Below are 16,019 nucleotides of genomic sequence, written 5' to 3' on the forward strand. Positions count from 1 at the left end.
GTGGAGATTTTTTTTTTTTTTTTTACAATAATTTCGCTAACAAATATAAATCTGTTGATGATATATAAACATAACTCGATATATCACGATTATGCCCTTTAACCTTTGATTATCTCTGGAAATTTATTATAAAAAAACGTGAGGTAAGGTAAAGTAGGGTATGTTAAGGTTGGGTTAGGTCAAGATACATTTCACTAATCTTGCGGCCAAAAAAAAAATGATTAGTAAATAAAAACTTTTATGCATTTGCATTTTTACCACCTCCCAATATATATATATATATATATATATATATATATATATATATATATATATATATATATATATATATATATTGATAAAATCACACGGGAAAATGGAAACAACGGAGTACCTCAGCTTTTGTCTTTATTCAAGGCATCTTCAGTTGCCTCTGAAGATGTCTTGAATAAAGACGAAAGCTGAGGTACTCCGTTGTTTCCATTTTCCCGTGTGATTTTATCAAGATTTATCTTATCCAAGGTTTTCATTGTGGATTTACATGAAATATATATATATATATATATATATATATATATATATATATATATATATATATATATATATTTGGATTGTTTTGGTCATAGGTTAAACATTGTCCTTTAGTATTATCCAATCAATAATTCCATCCTCACTAATGTCGCTTGAAATGTGTGTTTTGGTAAGGGTTGTATAGTAGAGAAAACGGCCTTATTTCCACCTTGCAGAAGCTTAGGAGATCTACAGTTACCGTAAGTTAGGAAGGAAAGTCAAACATTTTAAATCGAGCTGTGGACTTCCTAAGTCTTAAGTGAATCACCACCACAGGAGATTATGAATTATAAGCACATAAGATGTACGCTGTTTCTAAAAGCAAGGATTGTAACTTAACGTTCCTTTAGACCAGAAAAAAAATGTGAAAAAGGCTGTGGAGCATTTGGTGTCAGGTCATCGTTAGCGCTAGATTTTACTTAAAAAGTTATAATAATCATAATAATAGTATACTATGCTAGAATTTGTGTTCGGTGGCTGACTTAAAACGGCAGGTGAAGATATGAAATAGTGTTGTCATGTGAGGGTGTGTAACATAAAAGGGACTACACTGTAACAGTATCTCTGTTGAAGAAGGCGACGATGGCAGCAGCAGTTTTGGCGCTGAGAGGGGTCTTACTGTGGATCTCTTCAGTCGACGCCCTCGCCACCCTGCCCAGCGACCCGAGCGAGTCAACTAACACCGACACCTCTGTCACACGTCAGATATAAGTAGATATTCAGTAAAATAACCATACAATTTCACATTGATTCATAATGTATATATAGTGCAGGTATAAAATGTGTAGGTACAACAAATTTTAAACAAACAATGCTGCGAAGGATAACCAAACAAACCTATCCTTGTAATATTGATAACCAATGTAAATTATATATTACTACCCATTAATTTCTACTACCTATATTGTAGTACTAAACACTTACACTTATATTACTGTATACTCCATCTATAAAACCTATTATTTTTCGTAGTTATCCGTATGAACGTTTCCCCACCTGTACTCGTATCAGAGAAAACGTTCATATGGCTAACTCGGGGAAAATAATGTTTAATGGACGATGGAGCATAATATGAACGTGTTTAGGTGTTACTAAAATATAGGTGCAACTGTGACCATGACAGTAATATCCGAATCACTAAAACTATTATGATGATCAATATAACTAGAACAATAACGGGTGAAACAGTAAGTTTAGTTACTGACGGTGGTAGTTGAGGCCCATGACCCGAGCTAGCGTGTGTGTGTGGTCTTTGGTGAGAGCCGCCTTCATTATCACCCCCAGCCTCCCCTCCACCACTTCTCGTCTCTCTGGCACCATGGCCTGTAACAGAAAAACTCTTGAAAACCAGACAAAGACAGTAATAGAAGGATATATAGGACATGGATAGGTAGATAACTAGAGATGTTCACTTTACACATTGATATGCCAAGGAATTAGTTAGTCTCTTTACCTAGAGATCCTCAGAGATGAAATTTTCCTCCGTAAAAGCAAAAGAACGCTAGTACAGTAATTTGGTGGTCTCTGAGCAAAGGCAACACCACCTTAGTCACTTCCCGTTTCTTAAGTGAGCCGGTTAGATACATTCTCACTTTACAAGTTTTGGGAATATTAATTTTGGAACCAATGAATACGAAGATCCAGTTGAGAAAATTACCTTGGCCAGAACTTGGACGTGGGAGGCAGCTTGGGCGTCGCCGTGGGAGGGCAGGATGAGCGGTGGGTAGGGCAGTAGTGACATTTGCAGTTTCCCTATGACACCACCCACCTCTTCGTCCCCGAACACCGCTCCTACCACCACTACAACACTCACACGGTGGCCCTTTACGAAAGATGACACCCTGTAAGGTCAAGTCAAAGGTTAGGTCAATTAGAACACCTTTCATGATCAGTTAATCTTAAGTATTATATTACAGGTACCTATGGGAGTACATTGGCAACCCTGAGCCTGGCCGCACTGTTTGTAAACTTTGTGGTCAACCCGACTCTCACACCCTCTCTCACTACACCCTCTCTCACTACAGCCTCACTTGCCCTATGACCTCCTACAAGTCCCCAGCCGTTACCAACACCTCTTCCCTCCCTGACCAGATATCCCTCCTCCTAGTGACAGGCCTGGCGCTCGACATTATTAGGGACCTGCCACGCTTTGCCATAAACAGATGAAATTTACCGGGAACTTTCCCCCCACACACTCATCATTCAGTCACTTTATGTAACTTGCTGACAAAACCCATGACCCTTCAGGCTTTTACGCCCTTAATGCATGAGTCATAAAGACGAGCATGAACTTAGCATGCTTCTCAGATGGGCGCTGTAAAAGCTTCTGCGCTTCACCTTGCACAGGATGTAAGGGGGTGCCCAATAAACTAGCCCCCTCGGGGGCAATCTAAATAACTGACCTTAGTTTAGATAACGAATAAATTATCTGGTACAAAGTCATTTTAACAGGTGACAACCTAAAAATTGACTGAAAGGTACCTTTCAGTCAATTGATCCAGAGTCTCTTGTCTCACATCCTCATCCTTCGAGTGTCCATCACGACTTTCTGTCGAGTATGTGTGTGAACAGCAGTCAATTGTGTCCTGGTTCGGGTTGATGCCTGAAATCCGAGGCATCTGCACGATGAGAACAGCCACGCCACACCGAGGAAGAATGACACTGTCAATGGGTGTCTTCTCACTTACTGTAGAATACGATGAAAACGTATAAAACAAATTATAATACTATAGTAACTAAGAGGCACTCATTGGGATCCGAAGGCAACATACCAATACTTTTACGGGATCAGATATTGTGACGTGCAGGGCTAAATGCAAATAAAAGGGCGAAAATATCTATAAAACTTATTGAGAAAATAGTTTAATACTATTGGAATAAATGTGGAAAAAAAAAGGACACGTGAAAACTTTTTGAACAATTTATGTAAGTGAAAAGGGGGGGGGGGATATTTTGCTGCTGAGGCTGATGGGTGGATAGTTATCAGGAAGTTGTATATAGTAATTCATTCATGAAAATAAGGATCTAAATTACACGCCCATAGAAGGAAAATGGGTATTAGTTTAGTTTCGGTCATCCGGGGAATCTTAGAAATTTAACTACAGTATTAAAATCAGTAGCTTATGCTACAGACGGGCAAGGGGCGACCTAACTGAGGTGTATATAAGCATCTCTAGGGGCACTCCTCAGTCGAGTGTCCTTACTTGGAGCTGGCGGATGCTCGCCCCACAAGGGGTCACAGCTCAAGATTGAAGAAGCCGCAGGTCCAGAAAACTGTGAGGGCAAACTTTTTCGGAGTGAGAGTTGTGAACTCTTGGAACAATCTGCCAGAAAGTGTTGTGACGGCAGCGAGTGTAAGCTCTTTCAAGACCAGACTTGACCAACACTGGAGCAGGTTCAGGCACATTCAGGAGCCGGTGCATGCCCAGTACTTGCCAACAGTGCGTAACAGAGACGTAACCGATCGCCCAAGCGGCTAACGAGCCGATCTGCGGTGAAGAGGATAAAATAAAGTAAAAAAAAGTAAAAGTAGGGGTCTTAGGGGCGAAACCCCCCCCTGGTCAGGTTAGATAACAGTTCCTGGGTTTTGTGGCTAGGTTGGGTTAGGTTTTAAATACAGGGATGATCGAAACTAAAATGTTACCGTAAAATAACTTACTTTACTATAATTACGTCCACACCCCCCCCCCCCAAATAATGCCTCGTGTAAATGAAGTACACCTCGCTCTGCCCTGGGTGTGAAGTTTCCGTTTATAATCAACACTAAGAAAATGGCGTCAATAATTTTATCAAATCCTTCATGAGGTAATATCTTTACCTCTTATCTTGAAGCCACTCCCAAGATAATCGGTGAAGGTCGACCGCTGGAGATTGGAGTGAAGAATTAAGGGAGTCGGCAAAAACTCGTACAAGGTGGAATTCCCGGCCATTTCTTTCTCATTCATGGATATGCTGCCACTACCAGCCATTGCACCTACATCTGTTGCTATAAAATCATATATCAATTCTGAGATCGGTGATTCTCGTCGTAAGGCAGATGCTGAGGATAAACTCAAAACGACCGCCACTCGGCAACTACAATTTCTCAGCAGACGACACTAAAAATTACATAAATTTCGCAAAAAGAAATTATAAATAGAATTGTATAGCGTTAAAAGCATCAAATATTAAACGGAGTAGCCTAAAATAATAATAATAATGCTCTTCTGTTTCTTTACGACCCGTGCGCCATCTATACCCTGTTTATTTCCTTTCCCTGGTGCGTCAGCTCCCGCTCCTGTGCTGGCGTCTGCTGTTCGAGTCACGCTGTACAAAATCTGGCTATAAACAGGGGTCTTAGCATGACCATGATCTCCAAAGGCACACTTGGCATCTGTGCAGGAGTAGCCGGCGCTCTCTTCCTCGGCTATTGTATATATTTCGACCAGAGACGCCGGAGTGACCCTAACTTTAAGAAGAAACTCCGGGAGCGACGTGAGTAATTTTGGGAGGGCCAACCTGAGCCACTCTCATTTAATCACTAATGAAACACTAGAGCTTTATTTGATTTTAATTGTATAATCAACGATCAGACTCGAAAGATTTGTGTCTATTACTGTCAGGTTTTGTGATCAGGTAAATTTGCCACACGTAGAATTATTTATACCCGTTCGTATAACATTTCCTAAATATTTTAATTATTAGAAGTTGCATATTTATTTTACTATTGTGAAATTTATGTGGTGGTATCATAAGTATCAAATGTGTTATGTATAATGACTCCTGAACAAGGTGTGATTTAAGCAATGGTTATATGTCCTGTCACGGGCCTTTAACCACTCCCGTTATTTATTCAGGCTTGTTCTGATTGACAGAGGCTGATGCTGGTGATCCTACTGTAGATTACTGAATATGGTCATTTGCAAATCTAACCTAACCATGTTTGCAAGTGACCCAATTCAATACTCTAATGGTAGGATCTGCGTTGTCAACCTCGGCCAATTAGAATGATGCCGGACAAATTGTGGAAGAAAGTAAAGGTTGCGTAACCATTTAAATAATCACTTTGTGTTAGATAACTTATAATAGTGATAGATTCCCTTGATAAAGTTGTATTGTAGAATTGTCACTTATTGATACGTTTCGTTATAAAGGATTCTCGCTAAACCATTTGATTTAATGAAGTAAAATTAAATCTATTGTCACAGTAATGAAAAAAGTACTTTCAACTTACTGAAAAACTACACAGGTTTAAGAAAGGTTTTATATTTATATTTTTTACTGTTAATATTGAGCGTTGAGTTACTATGAAGATTTAATACCTTCATTAATTATTATGATTTCAAAATACAGTTAAAGAGATTGTAAAAATTTTGATAAACTTATGGTAAATGTAAAGAACAGAGGCACCACAAACCTACCAGTTTTAGGTTTGTGTTATTGTTTTGTAAATTGCTAATGAGCCGCGTCAGACGCTAAAATGGGTCAATGGCTAATGAGCCAGGCCACCGGGTAAAATACACTTTTAGGTATATCATTGACAACAACAAACAACCCTGCTGTATACAACTAAATTATTTTACCAAGTGACTGGGCTCAATAGCCATTTCCTACCATTTTTTCTTGAGTGGAATAATCCTTTAACCCCTTGACCATGGGGGCACCACTTTTGATATTTTATACGGCTAATGCCAGACAATTTTATTCAGCTCTGAAGGGGACCCATATATAATTGATTGATGTGTCAGTTATATATGAACACTAAGTACCTGTACAGTAGTTTCTTCTAAAGCTTAATAATATGCCAAATATCCGGCAATAAGATATACTTATGACTTGACTACAAATGATGTCCCACAGGTCGCAAGACCACAAAGGGTGGTAGTGGAGGAAGCAGCTCAGTCACTTGGCCTAACCTTAAGGACCAGGAGGCTGTCCAGAAGTTCTTCCTTGCTCAGGTTCAGGTAAGTCTTGACTTGAGAAATTCATGATTGATATATGATTGAGTATGTGAGGCCAGTGACTGTATAATTCATTTATGGAAGTCTGCCGTTAACTGTACTGCAGTGAATGTAACCTTTGAAATAGTGACCTCGGAATCATTAAGGGTCTTCCTCTCTTTAATTGCCTTTTTTAAGTGTATGAGGCATTACACAACTTAATCCCTTCACTCAGTGTGGCCAATATGTTGATCCAACACTATATCAGAGGGAGTGTGAGGGAAGAGGTGTGTGTCAGAGAATGAACGATCCCATCACTCAGCTGGTCATTCTCTTATCAAACAAGTTAACAGAACAGGCTGGTCATTCAGAGAAAGGCAAGAAAATAGATAAATATAGTAAGCTCAGTACTCATCCCAACCCAAGATAGGAAAAAAAATCTGAACAGCCTAGTGGGGTATCAGAGCATCTTAGAATAAGACAAGTGCCATATCAGTGCAATTTTACCCTCCCAGCTGTTCCTATTTTCTTGAAATATTAAAAGATATACCAAAGGCATCCTTTACAGTATATTGAAATGAAAGCTTCTTGTATTTTCCAGGCTGGAGAAGAGCTTCTGGCCCAGGGAGAGATTGAATCTGGAGTGGAGCACCTGAGCCGTGCCGTGGCAGTGTGTGGACAGCCTCAACAATTGCTGCAGGTTCTTCAGCAGACTTTACCACCTCAGGTCTTCCAGCTCCTCCTCCACAAGCTGCCAGCAGTTGGTGAGGTCAGTACCAACCATGCCTTTTAGCCCCTAAATGGTTGTACACCTAACTGTAAATCTACACTTCTGTTTCTCAATTGAGTAGACTCAGTTATCCACATTAGAAGTACGGTAGTGTACAGTAATGGGAAACTTCAGTTTGTCACTAAATTTTCTCATCTCATAACTAAACCACAATTTATGTCGACTTTTGGTAGCCCAAAATAGAATACCTTTAGTATACTTTGTAGAATGCTTAAAAATATCTGAGAGTACACATCCCTCCAAGGGTTTTTGAGGTAAGTCAAAGAGTATCCACAATGTTTTCATTTATGTCATCCAAACATGTTACAGGTTTGGAACAGCTATCATTTTTCAGCATAATCACCCTGCTTTCAATACAGTGATGCACAAGCTTTTGAATACCACGTGAAGCCGTGAATGCACCGCGTCCTTTACTTCATCATCTGTGCCAAACTGATGTCCTCTCAAAGCTGCTTTCAAAGATTTATAATGATAATCCAACGGAGCAAGGTCAGGGCTGTATGGTGGGCAATCGAGAACCTCTGTTACTGTTCATTGTCTGGCGTGTGTTTTCTGGCTCATAATGGTGGATCCATGTTTTGTCACCAGTAACAGGGCGGGTCATGAACTGATGTTCTTCGTTGTCTTACCGTTCCAACTTCCAAATGTAGAGTACAAATGTCCATACTATTGCACTTATGCTGTTCCTTTTTTTACTTTGAAACCCATCTTGCACAAACTTTGTGGAACCTGAGTGTGTAGTGGAGTATTGCATAGACAGAACCATGGTTTATATCAAGATGTGTTGTAACTTCATCAACTGTTACCCTCCTGTTGTCGAGAACAATCATACAACCTTAGTCAATGTTGCTGTCGGTGATTGATGTGGATGACCGCCCTGAACATTCGGTATAACTGACACTTTTCGGCCAATTTTGAACAATTCAATACATTGATACATGTTCTGCTGCAGCAAAACATTATAACCATACTGTGCAGATAGTCTTCTATGAATTTCAGAGCCTTACACACTTTGAGACCACAAGCTAATGACAGTGCGCTTCTCTTTGTTGGCAGCAGTCGATAAGCAGATGACCATTTTACAAGTTCACTGCAACTGAGCTAACTTTTATACTAAGTAAACAATTTAAGAGACATGAAATTATTGATTTATTTTCCTTCAAAAAATAAAGTAAGTTCAGTCTGAGTGAAGTACCTGTAAATTACGGCCATTGATGACAGCATTGTAAAAGTCCAATATTTCTCCTCACTGTTGAGACAAAATGGGCCATAATTCCCCAAATGTGGAGATCTTGTTCGGTTACTTCATCATATCAAGATTCAGTGTACTCCTTCCTGGGTGTCTAAGGACTTATTCACCCTAACATATCTACTCATAACTTCATTCTTTACTGTCAGCCAAATTGATACAATAAAATAAATATACTGTAGTTTTTACTGCTGCTGTTAACATATTTTTACCCCTGTAAATCATTCTTTTGCAATTTCACAAATGTTAACATGTAAAAAAATAATTACTGTACTGTAACTGGACATGTGAGAGTGCATGTGATTCATTCCCTTTAAACTACATTGTGAATGTAAACATCTGTAATTTTGTTGAAAGTGCATCAATATTTTGCCTGGTTTGGGTAGATGAGAAAAAGTAATGCGTGATTCACTATTTTCTTCTTCTCAAGTGTCCATGGAAGATCTCTTGAGGTTCTGTTTTTCCCCTACAGAGTATACTTCAGGCTGCTGGTGGATCTAAAGTGACTGAAGAGGATGTTGAGTGAGAACTGAGCCAAGTAGCCTTGAACTTTACAATACATTGGGCTCGTATATGGTGTGTCAATTTGGCCAGAAGATGGAAGATTGTGATATGATTCTTTCTTTGCCTCTCACTTTAAACTTGAAGCTCCCTGATCTAAACTCAGACTGTTTTCCCATATATCAATTATGGGTCTTTGTGTTACATCTATGATGGCAAAACAGATGAGCCAATTATACCTCGATTTTGAATTAAACTACTGTCCCGGTAATGTACATTGTTATGTTTATACAAGAGTACAGAACATGCTGTTTATTTTCATTAATTTTTTTAATTTCCAGTGACTTTTTCCTCAGTATTGTCAGTCACATGTTGTATTGTAATAATACGTATACAATATCTAATCCACATACACACAATACAGTATATACTGTATATGTATAGTATATTGTGTGTATGAGTGTGTCAACACATTAAACTCATATGGCTCTGAAAATTGGTCCAGGTTATTCACTATTCAGGGACAGCTACTTGATGTGTATTCAAGAAACTGGAGTATTATTTAGATGACACTCATGATGCTACACATTATGTCACTTGTGTAGAAGATTTTGATGTGTTATGAAGCCTTTCATATATTTGCCTTAGTTTGTGACTGAGGCAGTGGGACATTTTAGTATCTTCACTTACATACATTTCTTAATTTTGTTCTACCTTACCACCAACACAGAAGAGAAGAGCTCTCTTTAGCTTTAGAAACTTCCTGAAATTTTCCATTTTGTTAAAGTAATAATGTTCAAGGTGTGGATTGTGAGGCTGCAATAGAAACTTTGTAATAAATATTTTTTCAGTGCACACTTCCATTGTAACTGAAGTTCTGCCATCACTTGCCTTTTTCCTAGTGCTTGTGATCTGAGAGTTTTGGGCAGAGGGTCAACTGTTTTGTAGATAAATCATCAGCTCACTGTGCTGATTTCATACTAGAAGAACAATTTAATGTGATGTTTCCTGTCTGTTGAACTAAGTGGTGTTGAAATTCTTTGTAAATTTTATGGATAAAAAGAGTAATGAATGAGTTAGCTTGAATGTTGTTAGTTTCTGTATTGTGGAATACATTTCAGAGGTTTTTTATATTGCATCAGCACAAACTTCATGTCTGAATTCCTGTAATCCTGCTTTCTTAAGATTCTTAAACTTTATCAAGTATGATAATAGTCTTTAATTTGCATTCTTTGTAATAATAGAAACATTTATATAATAGTCACTCATCCCAGTTTGCATTCTCATCAACTGTCACATTGTGCTGTTTAGGATTTCTGTCTTCTTTTCTTTTCTTTTCTCTTATAGAATGTATGTAATGTACTGTACTTTGAGGATATATTTTACTGGATTGGAGTTACAATATGAACAGTCAGTTTATGAAATTAAAAATTTATGAATGCTGCCCAAAGCATTCGGTGGGATCCCTGTATATAATGTATTAATTTAAGGAAAATAAACAAAGTTTTTGCTATTTTGTGTTTTGAATTCTTTGATAAATTTTACACATTAAAGATGTTATGTACACACATAGAACAATATTCTTGCCAGTCTATAATTTATTGTAAACAGCATATTTTAAAACAAGTTGGATGTCTTGATGAAGTACAGCATGTGCCCTCAAGAGGTGGAGTTGTACTACCTAGATTTTTCTGTTGCATATTTTCTAGAATTTATGTCGTTGTTCACTTCATATACTGTATGGCCTTATGGGTATGCGATGTATCGATGATTAATTCTGCAATACCGTATGTTGGTAAAAATAAAATTTCTGAACGGTGAAACATACCTAACAAGGAATGCAGATGACAGATTTGTTGTAATGAATTCTGTACAGTTTTTGTGACTATTGTTTTGGGATACTCTGCACTTCATTATCAACTTTCTCCTTGTGCACAGGTACTAAACTCATTCACTAGTATGTACAACATTTCATTACCCATTAGAGTGGTGTCATTTGTAAACAGCAGTGTAATCTGCACTACCTCTCCTTTGCATCCTGTATCATTGTTTACCAAACTTACATCCCTTACTATTATTTGTGCATTTTCCTCTTACTGCCCAACCTGTAGAAATACATGACATTAATGGTCACACTTCACATACCTATACTTGATGTAGTTCTCCTTTCTCTGGGAACCATTTTCTATTGACACATATTTTAGTCTGCCATTAAAAACTTGGGACAACATTCAGCAGTGTCCCATTTATTCCATTCATTTTCAGTATAGGATATTTCCCACTTATACTCTGTCTGATTGGTCCAGATCCCTAAATGCCACTAACTGTACTTTATTTATCATATGGAATTCCAGTTCTGAATCCACACTTGCACCTCTCTTGTATACCATCATTGTAATAATTCACTCGGTATGTTTTGCCATACTCTTCCTTAGCTGTTATGCAGAGCACTATACATAACCCTTGTAATTCCCGTGATACTCTTCTCCCTCATAACCTGTACGTTCACTCTTTCATCTCCCATCTGCAATATTTCATCAGTGTTTCTGTTCTCTCCTGATGCCACATCATTATTATGTTTGTTCATATTTATTCCAACACACACACTTTTAATTTCTGTTTTCTCTCATTGGTAAGTGAATATTGTACTATACTGAACGAAATAGTTATCAGCCCTGCATGTATGGATTGGGGAGGAGGGATGTACCTTAAGCCTCCAGTACATGATCTCTTTCCATTCCCAGGACATGCATTATGTCCACTAGTAACAACAGAGGATATTATGACAATACTAGATGATAAAACATGGTTATGCATCATCACCACAGAACTTTACCAGATATGGTTTACTGCATATTTAGATGTAGCGTAAACAGCACTGAATAATATACTGTACTATATTAACACCACAACCATATTGTAGCTACAACACCAAGTAACATGAAATGATGCATGTGTAGACCTTATATAGCCTTATCAGTAACAACTTTAGTTATATTTAAAATGCCATTTTTAGTGTAGCACTATCATCTTAACCTTTGACCTCTTGTTGTCACCACGAACTTGTGATCCCAAGAATAACGTATAATAATTTTAAGTGATCTGCCCAGGAAAGGAAGAACAAATCTTAAAACAATTTTGTATCAAAACTTTGGTTTTGCACGCTCACCCTTTTTCCTGGTACCTGTATTGCCTCATATTATATCTTAATATTTTGTTGACACTTTTTATCTAATCTCTGCTGTGGGTAGAACTCACACATGCATATACACAACACACCCTCGCTAACTTACATATAAAAATCATTAAGATCGTCGTCTGGTTAAGAGAGCTTACATGTCTAAGTAAGAGAGACCCTGTGAAAATTACTAACTTTATACAGGGTGCACCAAAATAAAGGCTATCAAAAACTAATACTCTAGAAATAGTGAATCTTTGGGAATTAAACAGGTGTGAGCAAGTTCAAGATAACTGGGAGAGAGTGTCTGGGGCTTGTGGTATCACCTTGGTCTTAAGTATGTGAGGAGCAAGATAGAGAGTGAAAGTGGGGCTACAACATGATGACAGGAATAGAATGGTGCTCATATCCCATACGGTCTACAGAAATATTTGCACTATATACCCGGCAGTCTACAATTTGTCCAATACTTTAGAATGTAAACTATCAAAATATTCTTAAGGATTTTTTTTAGGTAAAGTTAGGGTTGATTAAATACTGTATATCTTTGTAGACCGCACACTATATTAGCGCCAATAGTGATGCAAAGAACAAATAAAGTCCTGAAAGCATTAGCATCAAGTGTGTTAAAAGACTGCAGGAGTGAGTGATTGTTTCAGCTTAATATATAGATATAAAACCTGAGAGTGATCTCATGTTTCAGTTTGGGTTAATAAGAAAATTGTGATTTCAGGAGTGTTACCGGTAAGTCGAGACAGCAGTAAAAAGGACAGTAAGCCTATTATAAAAGGTATTTGAAGAATTGAAAGTAAGTAATGAAGATACCTTAATGTGTGTTGCAAACATGATCATTTCCAGCCTTCACTTTAATATTTTTGCCGCCCTTTGAAATTAATAACGAACTAAATTTTTGCAATTTTTTCGTCTTCACAACTTACAGTAGCTTTTTCTTCATCAATGATATTATTAAAAGCTTCAACAATTAGCACTGTTACCTATCAGACTTCGCACGTACTGTACACAGGTATATATCTGCAGTAGTATCATTTGCAGATTTTCACTAATAGCTATGATGAATAAACTTGAACTAATGAATACTGGTATTTTATGGCTTACTTTAGTTGGTAAATAGGAAACAAAATCTATTTTATGTGACCATTGTATTTAATTCCACAGTACTGTACTGTACATACTATGCAATACATGTACTGTGTACCGTAAGTGATCATCTAACATATCTCCACAGTGGTCGCCAACATCCAGTAAGATTACAATACAGTATTCCGTCTGGTCCGTTATTACCTTGGTACTGTAATTGAAAGAGAAAATGATGAAAGCTTTCCCGGTATAAAAAATGTAGAATTTTAAATGTAAATACGAAACGTTGGCCTGTTCTTTGCTATAAACTTTATTGTCTAGTGTTAGTATAGGAGGAAACAGGAGTACCTGTACCCGGAGAAACCTGCCATTTGGTAGTGTCACAAACATCCTTCTCACATCTGTCCCGGGCCGGGACATGAACCCATGACGTAGTTTAGCTTGTTACCTTTACCGTCAACCCTCGTTTTTCTTATTTCTTGTTGAGCATTCAAAGCAACTTACAATAGTACACACACCGGCCTTTTTGTCATTACAGCTGTCACTCACTACCAGTCAAGATCTGTCAGCATCAACCAAATTAGTGTTATCCGTCAGCGAAATATCTACAGATACTGTTCTAGGCTATCTTTAGTGAAATCTCTGATTACAAATGTTTGTACAGTATAATCTGCACAGACTATGCACAATGTGTATATCTGCATTGTCAATGTAGCACAAGCTGAACCAATCATAACTTAGTGCAGAGGAGGATAAAGTAAATATGACAATTTTACATTAAAAATGCAAATTTATAACAAGAATTTTTTAAAACGTCGTTTTCAGTTTTGCTTGAAGTCGCGCCTCTCTCTTACATTCATATGCTAGTTATCTTGTATTTACATTTCAACCAGACTAATATAGTACAATACTATTTGAAAATTCTGAAGGGCAGACAGCAATTGAGTGGTGTATAGTGGCGCCATGGTACATTTTTCATTTGTATGGCACAATTATTAAATATTTCAAGGTTATCTTATGGGGCATTTGTTTAAAATTAGCTAATAGGAGAATATATTTATCTATTAAGTATAAATCCACTCCAAAAATACAATTTTAAGATTTATGGTAGGACAGTTTTGCCACTCGTGAACCATATTCCCGAATTGGTAAAGCCTTAAAGATTCATAGCAATTTTATCTGTTTGCCGATAAATACCAATATGGTATGTTTTCCATATCTAAAATATTATTTATATTTATATTTTATTTTCAAATGTTGCTGCATTGTATTATAACTTAATTATCAAAAGCGGGAAATAGTCGGGCAGGCTTCGCTCCGCCTGTTGTTTACATGCAAATGGCGAAGGTAGCGTCGATCGAGAATCGTTATTTCTTTTCCCACTAACTTTGGCCTCTATGAAAGACTTTTCAACGAGATAATCAGTTCGCCACCTTGCTACCTCTACAGGTAAGATGTTAATAATAATATAAACAAGAAATATCATGCTAAAAACGTCCTGATTTGAAGTATAAATATGAGTGGTAATGGCAACCACATTTTCAAATGGCCACCAAGTACTATTGCTGTTTTACTGGGTTGCATTTATTATGACTTTTGTGTATTACATGTCTGACAGCAGTTGTCATGGTTATTGCGCATGCCAGCATCACTCGAGAGCTTAGGAGGGACTAATAAATAAGAATATACTAGCGATCAGACAAGACTCAAGGTCAGAGGGTTGAGTGGGAGCCCCTGGCCTTGAAACTTACACTCGGGAGTACTGCCATATTTAAAACATTATTTTTTATTGACGCAAAAGGGCAAACGTTTTATTGGTGTTGCTGCCTTGGGGGGTTACAGTAAACACCATGTGTATAGGTTCTCATGTCTACTGTAAGCTGCCTTAAGGATGTGCTTCATGCTGACACCCTCAATGTGGTCAACTTCTTTGGCGCAATCCCAATCACTTTAGGTTCATGTAAATTGTATAAGTTTGAGGGAAATTATTTGTATTTCTGAATTTCCTAAGCTTTAGTAATTACCAGACTACATGGGTTATGTTAGAGGAGTTAACTAAACTACTTACATGTTATAAACACTGCTTCATAGAGTCCCTTGCAACACCTGAAAATATTACCCATCCAGTGATATTAACTACAGGAAGTGTAGGAACCTTAGAGAAATATAATAAATACATGAGAATGGTTAAGTAGGACATGAGAAATATTGTCTAATCTGTTTATAAATGTAAACTTTGTGTTTTATTGATCATTCTTAACCATAAGTTAGGATCATAAGGAGGATGTGTAAATTGTAACTGTGGGGATGGTGTAGCAGTCATAAAACATTGTCTGTAAGGCACTAGAGCAGTTCATCCACCTGTCATGACTGCTAGTGAAGATGATGCATCCATCAGGGATATTGGACTTATCAAACCCAGACCAGAGGCAAGACACTGCAGTCTGCATTGCCTGCAATATAAACTGAAGGGCCCATTGTAGTGTTTGAATTTTACAAATTGATTCTGATTTTGGCAGAAATTTCAAGTGACAGTACTATAATGTTCCAAATGCCTTACCTGTATCTTTTGTGAAACTCTTTAAATTGTGATTATGAATTATGAAACAAAACAGTGACAGCTCAAAGTTTATTTTTCCTTAAGTATCACAGACACCAAACATCTAAGTCTTGTAGCATCTGTTGAAATATGTTTACTGAACCATATTATCTGCTACCAATTTTAACACTCAAAAT

General features: G+C 37.4%; 1 protein-coding gene and 1 long non-coding RNA gene across 3 annotated transcripts in view; both read left to right on the top strand.

The window, feature by feature from the left end:
- Positions 1 to 4,800: 4,800 nt before the first annotated feature.
- Positions 4,801 to 10,520, top strand: LOC121873169 (mitochondrial import receptor subunit TOM20 homolog). 2 transcript variants are annotated; one of them, XM_042376509.1, is made up of 4 exons: positions 4,801 to 5,022; positions 6,388 to 6,491; positions 7,069 to 7,236; positions 8,979 to 10,520. In XM_042376509.1, the coding sequence occupies exons 1-4, from the start codon at positions 4,890 to 4,892 to the stop codon at positions 9,030 to 9,032; spliced, it is 459 nt and encodes a 152-aa protein (XP_042232443.1). In that variant the 5' UTR covers positions 4,801 to 4,889; the 3' UTR covers positions 9,033 to 10,520. The 2 variants fall into 2 exon arrangements, with proteins under 2 accessions (XP_042232443.1, XP_042232434.1); XM_042376500.1 differs by lacking the exon at positions 8,979 to 10,520 and adding an exon at positions 7,567 to 8,972 and having other exon boundaries at positions 4,802 to 5,022.
- A 4,038-nt stretch (positions 10,521 to 14,558) lies between these two features.
- Positions 14,559 to 16,019, top strand: part of LOC121873182 — a 3,522-nt gene continuing 2,061 nt past the window's right edge. Inside the window, exon 1 of the long non-coding RNA XR_006090203.1 lies at positions 14,559 to 14,732. This is a non-coding gene — a long non-coding RNA (uncharacterized LOC121873182). The remainder of the gene's footprint in view (positions 14,733 to 16,019) is intronic.

The sequence above is a fragment of the Homarus americanus genome, unplaced genomic scaffold (assembly GCF_018991925.1).
Source record: "Homarus americanus isolate GMGI-L3 unplaced genomic scaffold, GMGI_Hamer_2.0 scaffold55640, whole genome shotgun sequence".
Lineage (NCBI taxonomy): Eukaryota > Metazoa > Arthropoda > Malacostraca > Decapoda > Nephropidae > Homarus > Homarus americanus.

What these genes read in the sequence shown, in the direction of transcription:
- LOC121873169 (XM_042376509.1), top strand. Translation starts at nt 4,890, where the DNA reads ATGACCATGATCTCCAAAGGCACACTTGGCATCTGTGCAGGAGTAGCC. An exon ending in TCTTCCTTGCTCAGGTTCAG is followed by an intron (nt 6,492 to 7,068) that starts GTAAGTCTTGAC and finishes TGTATTTTCCAG; the next exon opens with GCTGGAGAAGAGCTTCTGGC. An exon ending in AGCTGCCAGCAGTTGGTGAG is followed by an intron (nt 7,237 to 8,978) that starts GTCAGTACCAAC and finishes TTTCCCCTACAG; the next exon opens with AGTATACTTCAGGCTGCTGG.